At 29.7% G+C, this 12,304-nt stretch overlaps 1 protein-coding gene across 1 annotated transcript; it reads right to left on the reverse strand.

Annotated features, from left to right (window-relative positions):
* Positions 1-2,576: 2,576 nt before the first annotated feature.
* On the reverse strand, positions 2,577-4,576 carry LOC106356633. Its single transcript, XM_013796364.3, has 2 exons — positions 4,152-4,576; positions 2,577-3,433 (listed from the first exon to the last, which is right to left on the reverse strand). The coding sequence occupies exons 1-2, from the start codon at positions 4,185-4,187 to the stop codon at positions 2,756-2,758; spliced, it is 714 nt and encodes a 237-aa protein (XP_013651818.2). The 5' UTR covers positions 4,188-4,576; the 3' UTR covers positions 2,577-2,755.
* Positions 4,577-12,304: the final 7,728 nt, after the last annotated feature.

The raw sequence follows: 12,304 nt of genomic DNA on the forward strand, positions 1-12,304 counted from the left end.
TTGACCAGCTTCTCATACCCAAAGTGGATAATATCGTACTAATCGGACAAAATAGAGTTAGACACGAGATTTCACAGTTCCAATACAATACTTAAGACTGAAACCACAACTGAGGCGGAAATAATAATCAGGGTTTTGGCTTCATTAGCAAAGCCCACTGCTGAAACATATGACATGTCAAACACCAAAACAAACAAAAGCTTATGCCATAAACTTATGTCTCAAAGCTAAAAAACTATTGATAAACATGGGAAGCCTTCCAAAGAGATCTTTAAAGCACATTCAACCGCTAATAAAAAGCTAAAGGTAGCAACACATAACTATGGAAACTTCAAAGGTGTTTGTACACCAACAACCTAAGTCAGAAAGATGAGTAAAAAAGCTTAACAACCCGAAAGAAAAACTGCTTCCCTATCATATAAACATTCCACCATAAATGATGATTTGACATAACATAGATCTCCACACAGAAGTAACCATGGCAAAGATTTGCCCAAACACATCCATGTCCAGCAAGAAACAGTGACCTTTCACAACCAAAACTTAAGCAACAATTGTTTAGAGGTAGAGCCAAGAAGTGGATAAAGAAAAATAACTTAAGCATTTTGATATTTTGTGAAATTTTAAAATGTAAATATTAAATTATTATATAACTAAGAGTTTATTAATGCTTCTAAACCAAGAAGTATTGGGTTCAAACCTTAGAAAATGCAAATTATGCAAATTATAGAAAAAAATGTTTTAAAAGATCTTCAGCATAGTACATGGTGTATCATCGAACATGGATCTCATTGGCCGGCTTGGAGTAAGTACTAACGCAGTCAGACGTGTATTCTCATAAGATGATATAATTTTTGGTTGTAGAATCTTCTATGTAATATTTTCTCATTGTTGTAATAGCATAATTAATCAGATGTTATAAAAAAATTAGCATATGACTTAAGTTTAGATGCATTGTTGTAACGTTGTGAGATGAATTAAGCAAGTAAATCAAAGCAATAAGTTTTGGTTCGTGATATTTTTAATATATTATAAACTTATATAATTAATTACAGTGTTATAAAAAAATTTACAGTTTAATATAATAAATATACATTATTCAGAGGAGAAATGGTATTAAAATTCAATTTTGTTATAGATAGCCTGTAAAAGCCCACTTAAAATTAAAAGGCTGAGAAAGCTATAATTGAGCGAGCTAACTGTAGCAGAGTCCAAGGCCCACAAAATTGTGGACTATATAAGCTTACGGATTTATGTCTATTGCCCCCACTCTACAAAGTAACATCAAGAAGTTCTGTGCAATTACCAAGGGACAACAAACCTATTTTCTCACTCCTCAAAAGCCAAACATTTTAATTTTCAACTTATGTAACAGTGACTTGACACCGAAGTCACAAAACAATGCACCGTCTTTCAAACTAGTTGAAGGTGAAGGCCGTCCATGGCAGATGCAACTGAGGAAACAGAACATGTCTTGCGCCTAACTTGTATGCATAAACAAGACCAAAAGCCACCTCAATCACTGGTCATAGTCCAACCCATAAAACAGTATTGTCATTACTTAGTTTTTCTTTACCAAAAATCAAGTCTCCTCTGTCATGGCTTGTCTCCCATAGAGCAATGCATCTTCTTTCAAACTAGTGGTTGATGGCCGCTCATGCCAGATGCAACTAAGGAAACAAAACATGTCTTTCGCCTAACTTGTATATATGTCATATGAACAAGACCAAAAGCCACCACAAACACTGGTCACAATCCAACCCATAAACAGTATTGTCTTTACTTAATATTTTTCCAAAAACAAGACCAAGTCTCCTCTATCTCTGATTTGTCTTTTTTTTTTTTTTTTGCTAAAATTTGGTGCAGTCTATCTCTGATTTGTCTCTCCCACGTTTATGATCTTTGATCTTTATACTTAACAACTACTAAGAGTTAGGCACACACTGATCTCCAAGCTAAAAATAGGTACTAATGGGTATATTTCCATCATAAATAAGTTATATACATATTGATGTTTATATTTTGTTATAATAGGTAGTTTAGAGTCTTTAGACAAACGTTTATATTTTATTAATCGAAAATAAACGGAAAGTACTTTACATTTGACGTTTTGTGTTTATATTAAACAAATTATTTAGGAAACAAATGTCATATTTCCAAATTAAAACAAAAGCACTGAAACTACTGTTTATTCATAAAAATATTATTGTAAGTTTGTAACTCTCTGACCGCCTCCACTTCACAAGTCACCTTCTTCTGCCCATTCAATATGTGGTTGATTGACATCAGTACGTTATCCGGCCACGGTCGATATTTAGAGTCTCGGAAGACTTTCTTACATATCATGTAATACTCACATAATTTTAATTTTATTTACGTAATGCAAATCATATTTGATATCCATTATTTCACTATTCTACCTCAGACAGATTTACCCATTTATGTATTTCGAAAACATAGATCGAGTCAATTTAATTTTAAAAAATTCACATCTAATACTATATACAAAATCAGAATGTTACAATTATAGATTGAAGCAAAATTTGTAGAGATTCAAGAATCAGGACAATATATGGTAAATGCTTGAAATAAAGATTCATGAATACATAAATCCATGAATCTCAAAGCGTTTATACTTCAATGTACACACAAACTCTCATAACCCCATTTATAAAATCTTTACAAATAATATAATCCCAGGCGGCTAACTCAATAACCAAAACAAAGCAGAGCAAGAAGAAAAGATAGTAAAATACTAATGAAATCTTTGTCGCTTAGCAAATTCCATTCCAGTAGCAATTCCAGGAACAGAACAGCTTCTGAAGTTGAGCATTGACGTCGTTGTCTTCGTTGAACAACCCTTCATAATATCATACGAGTTCGAAACCGGCGGGACCCTGAAACTCTGTTGAAGCGGCGGAGGATTACGCCACCTTGGAAGAGGACCGGCGACAAGAAGTGTCTGAAGCAACGGTCCTGACTCCATCACAGTCTGAAGAAACTTCCCTTTCTCCGGTAAAGTTTTGCCTTTTATGATCTCATTCATCAATGCTTCAGCTGGATCGATCTTAACCGGTCTCTGCTGAAAATTACTTATCCGGTTAACGGGTCGGTTTCTGAATTTGATTTGGTGAACCGGTTCCGGTAAAATGTTGAAGTTGGAGAATTCGGGAGACGAAACCGGTTCGAGGAACGAGTCAACCGGTGAAGAGCCGTGTGAGTTAGACTCAGTGATGCTCGAGTTAGTTTTAATTGCGAGGAGTTTCTGTAATTGATGTTTAGCTTCGTCTCTTTCTTGACGAGCGAGTTTGAGAAGATGAAGAAGACTGTTCACTTCGTCTTGATGAAGCTTTGATTCTTCATTGGCTTTTGTTTTCACAGCTTCAAGCTCAAAGGAAGTGTATTGAAGCTTTTGTCTTAATTCATCCATACTCTGTAATAAATATCAAAATGTTAAAAGTAGTTATTATATGAAAAGAAAGAACTAAAAGTCAGAAATTAGTTAATAAAAAACGAACCGAATCATTGAAGAAATCAACATCTAGAAAATAGTATACTGAATTTGCTCCAAAAAGAAATAAAATAGTATATTGAAAAAGTTAAACTATAAAATGCATTTGCTTTTTTTTTCCTAATGATGTGAGATAACAACCTTGCGTTCATGGGGTCAAGAATTCACTCAAAACGTTACTAAACGTAAACCAAACATACATTAATCACAAATATATATAAACGTCAGGGCTTGAAAATAATTAAAATTTTAAAATAATAATAATTAAATAAAAAGACAAAAGAAAAATAGTATTTTGAGTTAAATCGCAGAAAAGTACAAGAAGTCACATTTTTGTAGGTGAAATGGATTGTTCTTATAGATTTTCATAGATCTTGAGTTTTTTTAATGTCGGAAATAAAAGTGAAATGTCGGAAAGAAAAAAAAGAAGAAGAAGATACAATACTCAAAAACACCAAATGTGAATTATTATAAACCAAAAACTCCAATTAACTATCTTAATCACATCTTAATTACACAGACACACAATAATTCGGAAGGACGAAGCCAAATTCAAAAGCTATAGAACTCTAGAATTGCTCATACATAAAAATGCGAAGACATGAACATAATCTTCATGCAAATTATTAAGAGAACAAACCTCTTGGTAAAACCAAATAGAACCCAACTCTTCCATATTGTTTTGTCTGTTCTTCTCTAGATTCTTAGAGCGAGAAAAAGGGGAGAGAATAGAGAGAGAGAGAGAGAGAGAGAGAGAGGGCGTTGCAGGGGAAATATTGTGGGTATTCTTATAGCTGAGAAGAAGAACCCACAGCAAGAGAGGACAAGGAGATGGGCATTCATGTCATGTCATACACAAAAAAAATAAAAATAAAATAATAAAAAAGGAAAATGATTAATTTTGTTTGACTCGAAAACTTGGTTAGATTCCATATTTGTCCTTTCTCTCCGAGCAGCACTGAGCTTTCTTTCCTAAAACCTCTCCCACTTTAGCCGGGGACTTTGTCTCTTCCTTGAAATAATTCGTTATTCTTACTTTTACCATTTTTAGTTTCTTAATACTTATTTTTCTTTTTCTTGACTATCATGCATGACATTTATACACAACATGTAAGCATATAACCGTGCATGACAGTTTTTTTACCATTTTTATACCTATATACATGCATGGCATTTTTGTACACAACATGGACATTTATGATGTTTAATAATTTATAGTAATGTTTATTTAAAATTCAAGAAATATACTTAAAAGAACAAATCTATTATCTTTTAAGAGAGACTAATTTTTATATACAGTGTCAACGATTATATATATATATATATATATATATATATATTATATGTCATATTTGTTATTACAGCACTTTGATTGATTGACATGTATGAAATCTTAAGCAGCAACTTCCATTGTTATTATTTTTTATTTTATTATACTGCTACTTTGAACTTAATGCCTCCTCGCTTCGTATGGCTTTAAATTAATTTCCATAAAATGTTTTGTTGTATTTATGTATTTCCATACAATGCAACCATTATTTTGTATTAACGAGTAACACACCAAGTTGGCGATTTACATGACAGAAGACTGAAATGGAATTTCTAACGGCATGATTTGTGTTTTTGTACAATAATAGTATAATACGCTTAACTTACGCGTTTAAAATGCTAACTTTCGAACGCGTTTTAGTGGTCATTATTGCTAAACTTAAGCAAACATTGGTAAGTATTTAAGTTTTAATATCGAAGTTCTATATATACTAGAAAATATATTTACCCATCAAATTGTTACTCTACACCAGTTGGAAGTATAAAATTGTCAAAAGAATTATCTTTGCGTATTTTTAAAAAATTTCAAACACTAACAAAATGAAAATTGACGCAAAAAAAAAATTCTCAACATAGCTAAATCAACTGTTTTAATTGGTCGTATAAGTACCGAAATTTCCAAGCCTAGATCATTTTATTTTAAACGAAAGATTTAGGTCAAGTTGCTAGACTATTTCGCCACTGCATTAAGTTTTTCATTTCAAGTAGTAAATTCATCGAATCAGTAATATCTAAAGTATCAATTTTTAATAACTACATCACTAACTCTTAAAATTCCTTTTTAGTTATAATTAATTAGAGTAAGTTAGGAAAAATAATAGAGTAAGTAGAGGGTTTTGTACTCTGGCTTCTGATAGTTAAACTCAAAAGTTATGTATCCGCATGGATGCTCCCAAAATAAATAAGATAACAAAGTTGGCCCCTACCTTTTAAAATACTTGATCAGCGGAGGTTGCACGATGGTTACAATCATTGGCTCTACGTGAATTCAAGAGTGAACAAAACAAAACAATGGGGTATTATTTTATAAATAGATAAGAAATTGGATTAGTATTTTATACAGTGATAGAAACGTATAATTTTATCAAATATTCTATGAAACCACGAGAGGCTCCTAGATTTCCTTATGAACTGCCCGAGAAACTGAACTACATATACACATATTTTGACTTGTTAAATAAGTAATTAAGTAGAGCTTGACCCCGTAGATATTGATTCTTATATTTTTTATACATTGATATTTGTTTTTCATAACTAGTGTTATATATTTTAGATGAATCATAATATAACCAATTATATTCCAAAGATCTGGATCGAATCGGCTAATATAATTATTTTTGGTACAAATATTCGAACATGTTTCAGATACATTTGTTATTTAGATATTTTTAAGTTTTTATACATCAGAACTAAACTCATCCAGACCCAGAATAACTCAACTCAAAACCCACACATAAATTTATAATACTCAAGTGGGGTCTAATTTCTAAAAAAATGATACCCGGAAAGAACAACACGTATCTAAATGGATAGTCTATGTTCGTGCCTAACTGATTTTATAAACTAATAAAAAGACTATTTCTATGTGTTTGTCTAAATTAAATGAAATAGAAAAAAAATTTATATAATAAACTAATTATACTGAGTGAAAAATTAAGTGACAATAAATGTAATATATCTTTATCATTTTAATTTAATTTATTATTTTATTCACAAAAACATGTTTTTGAATTATGTTTTTGCTACCTAATTTTTCACTGATTGAAACTAAAAAAAATGTTTTAATAAAACAAACTAAAACGAACGTTTAACCATATGCAAAACCCAGTTATTTTACATTTTTGATTTTATAATTGGCACAAAATTAATGTTGATTAACTAATAAATAAAAATATGCATTTTTTATTATGGTAAAATAATTAATGATGTAATGTATTGTTCAGACAATATAATTAATGACATTGCTAAACTGACAGAAATATGGAAAGACAATTAATGTAATTATATTAATAAAATTACTTTTTTGTTCAATATTAATGAAATTACTAAAATGACAATATACTTCTTTTCTTATAATGTTATTCATGTTTCCAAATAATTTTCATTAATACTGTTATCCTTGTTTCTAAATAGTACCAAATGGTACTTCAGTTTTAATAATATATATATTTAGTTATATATGAATATATTATCATTTTCTTATGTATAAAAATAATTAGGAAAAAAATTAAAAATAGGAAAAAAAGGGTGATGGATGACTTATCGGAAAGTAATTCGTGATATCGTGTAAGTAAGGCCAATGCACGGGAAAAGATCATGTGGTAATTGTAGAGTCAGTAAGCAAAACTTTCGTGCCTTGGAAAAATTAAGGCACCGACCGTCAAATGTGATGGGGCCTACGGGCCGAGTGAACGGGAGTGGCTGGCGTATTAGTCGTGGTCGGGCGAGGCGTTACAAGTGGTATCAGAGCTGGTTAGCCATCTCGGTTTTGACCCGAGAAGCATTGTGAGACCTGTCGTGGGTGCAAACGAGGACGTTGCATTCTTTGAGGAGGGGTGAATTGTAACATCCCGAGTTGTGATATATAGAAAAGTTTAGAGGATTGATTTGGCTACCTATGTTACCGATCACACATATGTTTAGAATTCTAGAGTAAATCTGTGCTTGAGTTAAAGTAGTGAAAATATGGATGACCTATCGAAAAGTGATTCGCAGTACCGTGCGAATGAGGTCAAAACACGAAGAAAGGTCATATAGTGATTACATGGTCAGTAAACAAGATTTTCGAGTTTTGAAAAGGTTAATGCAACGACCGTCATATGAGACAGATCTCACAGGCCGAATGAACGAGCGTAGATAGTCCATTAAACGTGAACGGCGAGTCATTACACTTTTGCTGTGTTTCTATATTTAGATTGTATACATGTTTTACTATTTCGTCTTTTACCATCAACCCGATATGGTAATAACAAATCAAACAACACATTTTTCGTATATATGTTATACTTGTTCATAGTTTTTGGTTAACATCTTGACTTGGCTAGCTACTCGGATAATTCATTTAGTATACAAAACACCGAAAACTATATACAAAATTAAAACTATTATAAATGTTTATGATTTTTATTGGAAGAGACAATGGAGAACGTGGGACTGTAAGGAATAAGAATAATGCCAGATACAACCTTTGTTGTCTCGTTGCATTGTATGTAGGAGGTTTCACATATATTATTAACATTTTCAAATATAATTTGTTGGAACATTCGCATTTATATATGAAATAGGAAATATAGAGGACTAAACATTAGCTAAATGCGAAAGTAATGAACAAAGTCCTTAGATTGCCTAATTTCATTATTTATGAACATGCCATTCTTTCACACTCCCAACTATTTCCGCATCTAACTATTTCGTAGAACTCAAGCTTTATCTTTTTTCGACCTCTATGTTTCTTTTTTCTTTTGTCGGCAGCTATCTGATCATATTTATACACTTAATACGACCATTTTGCTCTGTAAACAGATGTTTACTATATTACCTACACTATTTAAGTATTGTTCATTTTTATTGTACAAAAAAAATCTGAAGATAATTGATCGTAGTTTTTTTTCTTGAATTTTAATTGATCGTAGTTTTAGTATCACGTTTCTTTACATGTTTACATGATCCTATAAAAACTCACCTTAATATATATATGTTCTTTATTTTGAACCTCAGACTCAGAGGTATATCATACATTTATCCACATAATATATTTATGTTCTTAATTGCATCCTCATAAGAATATTGTACAACGTAAAATGGCTAGAAAGTTCATTTTATACCTTTTATAAAATCGTGCAGATGACCAAAAAATAAAAAAATCGTGCATACCAAACTTTCGAACATTTGTACGTACAAAAAGCTTTCAACCTGAGTAAAATAACACTTACTTTAACATTATACTGCTTCATGCTTTAAGATTCCACGAGGTGGCATGCTTCATTTGTATAAATTAATAATTAATAAATTTGTAAATTAATATTTGATAAATAAATAAATACGATAAATTAATAAAAAATAATTTAAATTAGATCTGTGTAAAATATAAAATAATTCAATAAAATAACCAAAAAATAATATTTATTTATTTTTAGTTAAGTATATGAATATATGATCTTATTCTAATCAATAACTACTATATAATTTATCATAAATCATAAATTAATAATTTAAAAAATCTTAAAATATGATATAATTATATAGGATAATAAGATATATAATATTCTAATTAAAATAGAAAGCATTTATATTTTATCATACATATTCAGCGCACATAATTTAATTAAATAGATGAAATACAAATTTATATCATTTAAATAATATAATAATGTGAAATAAAATATTTTTCATCTTTTAAATCATTTTAATATAAAACTAAAAAATCTATTTAAATTAACATATCTATAAATTAATAAATTATTATAGTTTAAACATTATTAATTTATAGAATTTTTACTGTATATATCACTAATATCAGAACCAAGTTAATAACATTAGTTGTATGATATGAAAACATACTTAAACCGGTCTCTTAATGTAGCCTTGTGAGATAATTCACACAAGATTAGATAGAAGCTTTAATAAATTTATTCTTCTTTTAGTAGCGGTATATATCCCAACATACGTGATAAAAACAAGAATGAATGGATAAATTAAAATTCAAGTTTGTATTTAATGTATGCATTATGCATACACGCAGCGTAGACATGGATGGGAAACGACAAGCCACTAAATTTGATAAGCATGTGATCTGAGATAAGACCGGCGGATTATAAAAAGAGTTATTGTCTTCTGTCTTCCATTGGATTCAATGTATCGGGTTGCTTCATTTACCTAAACATTTATTTAATTTAGTGACAATTATTATTTAATCAACTTTTCTTAAACGCCCGGCTATGCCTAAGACAAAAACCGTTTTGGCGTTTTTAGCCAACAACAATAACATCTTTCAGACGGCACGAATTAGTTAACTAGTATTAAGTTAGTACCATTCCTCAATATCTAGATAACAATTTATTTGAACATGAAATTCTATTAATACGATATACAAGATCTATACTCGAAATTAGGTAACATCCTCAAGATCTAGATTAGCAGTTCTTTAAACATATTTTATTAACTAGTACATAGTTAACATCAAAACCTTACTTCATATTAAATACAAAATGATACTACGAATTGATGTAAAATGTTTCAGATATGCAAGAGATTAATTAAAATCTTGTATGGTGTCGTATCTAAAAGTCCATTACGTAGAACCATTTTTGTAAATGAATATTTATATAAGATATTATATAAGATGTTGTATAGTTTGAGTATAATTATGTACTAGATGTTGATCCGCGATTGGAAAACGTAGATTTGTTTTTGAAATTAAATAAGTTTTGTAAATGAATATTTATATAAAATATTGTATAGGTTTGAGTATATTTATCTGGAACCGCCAATCAAACCGTATTAATATAAAAAAATGAAATCAAAATTAAATTAAATTTCACTAATAACCAAACATAATATATATATTTATATATATATCTAGAACAAAACAATCAAACTGAACCCGAGAATCATATGAGTATTTGAATTTTCAAAATACGAATTATATATTTACAAATAGTAATTATATTCAAATTCTAAATAACAAAGTAAACTAAAAGTAATATTTATAAACCAAATGATCCAAATAATGAATGATCCAAATAATTTTATTCAAAATACTAAAACATTTCTGAATTAACTGATATTTTTATCCGCACAACCCGAATTACCTGATATTTAAACTGAAAACCTCAAATTATCTGATATTGTATCTATAAATCCCTAATTACCCGAACAAAAAGAATCAAATTGGAACTGATTTGGACCCAATATCTTTGCATATTAGTCAGTTCCCAACTTTTACTGAACCGAACCAAAAAACTGAAATAACCCAAATGAAACCAAACCAAACTTTGTAAATACCTGAACGATTCCTAAATTCTAGAACCAAAGCACCAAAAATCACAATACCTGAACCAAAACCAAATGTTGAGGTCTATTAGTGCATAGACATTTAAATGATGTCAAAAACATTCTAATTTACAAATTATTTAACTCTGTTTAATGGGGTACATGTGTAGCCTATATACGAATTAAGATTAAATCAGTGTTTTCATATCCGATCCAGACCCGCGGTCAAACCTGAAAATCCGTGGCCGTATATAATCCGGACTGGTTTATGTTTTTTATGTAGTATTCTATGAGAGGTTCTACCAACATATATGTTTCCACAAAATTTGGATTTAATGAAAACCTATTAACTAAAAATCCGATAAAACTAAAAAACCCCGCCATTAACCCGTGAACTGGTACCGGTTGATCCCACAATAATCCAGAAAAAAAATCTTATAATATTCTCATATGCTTTAAAATTGAATTAACTATTTGATTTTTCAAATAAAGTAAATGCATTGTATTTATGTTATGCATTTTAATTTATAGGTTTTGTAATCATCGATGTTATTAAAATTTTATTTAGAGTATTTATTTTTTGTTTATAAGCATACAATGAGTTTAGAACTATAGATTTAATTAAATTTATGATTGCGGGAATAACTTTATTAATAGGTTATAGATGCAATGAATTAAATTAGTGGATATGTATAATATTAAGCCAAAAAAAGACAAAATTACTATTAATGATAATTAAATTTTCTTTCTAAAGTTAGGGATACTTTAAGAAAATTAACAATTTCGTTAAAAGGAGAAACCACTAAAATATTTATGTTTTAATAATATAGATTGAAGAAACAGTTTTTTTTTATATTGATGAAAATTTCACATTTACGATAACTATTTACATAAAATTAATAATTACATTTTGTGAATATTTTCAATTGTGAATATTTCCAGTTCCGGTTAAGTCATATATGATACTATGAAGTAGAAACTATTTTAAAAAGATGCATAAACTAAACTAAGCATAATAACAATGTGTTTTTACAAAAAAAAAAAAAAACTAATTACTAATATAAGTTACATAACTTCCGCTTATGAATTTATAATTGGTAAGTTTGAAACCACACATGGAACCGATCGATAAACTGAAGACAACCGGAAGCTGTCTATTTAATCTGGTTAGGTGTTTTTCTAACCCATCTTATGGTTAAGTGGTTACAAATGTTATTTACATAACAAAACAGTGTACAAGCTGTTAGATAACAAATTACACGATCACATCTTTCTTCACAATCATGATTTGTTTGGACTGTACGTGCTCATGGGTGCTTGTTTTGGAATAGTTATGTTGGTGATTCTCTGGTTGAGATCTATAATCGTTCGCATCAAATAAATCGCATCAATTACCAAAAAAAACCGCATCTGTTCTTGTTTCTCTGTTTTGTATCTGTGTCACTGTGTGGCCATTTTGTCCATCAGTTTCCT

This window comes from Brassica napus, chromosome A7 (assembly GCF_020379485.1).
Source record: "Brassica napus cultivar Da-Ae chromosome A7, Da-Ae, whole genome shotgun sequence".
NCBI classification, from domain to species: Eukaryota; Viridiplantae; Streptophyta; class Magnoliopsida; order Brassicales; family Brassicaceae; genus Brassica; species Brassica napus.

Bases quoted from the DNA above. Each gene is read 5' to 3' on its own strand.
- LOC106356633 (XM_013796364.3), bottom strand. From the start codon at position 4,187: ATGGAAGAGTTGGGTTCTATTTGGTTTTACCAAGAG. The intron at 3,434-4,151 runs GTTTGTTCTCTT...TATTTATTACAG, and splicing joins CTATTTGGTTTTACCAAGAG to AGTATGGATGAATTAAGACA.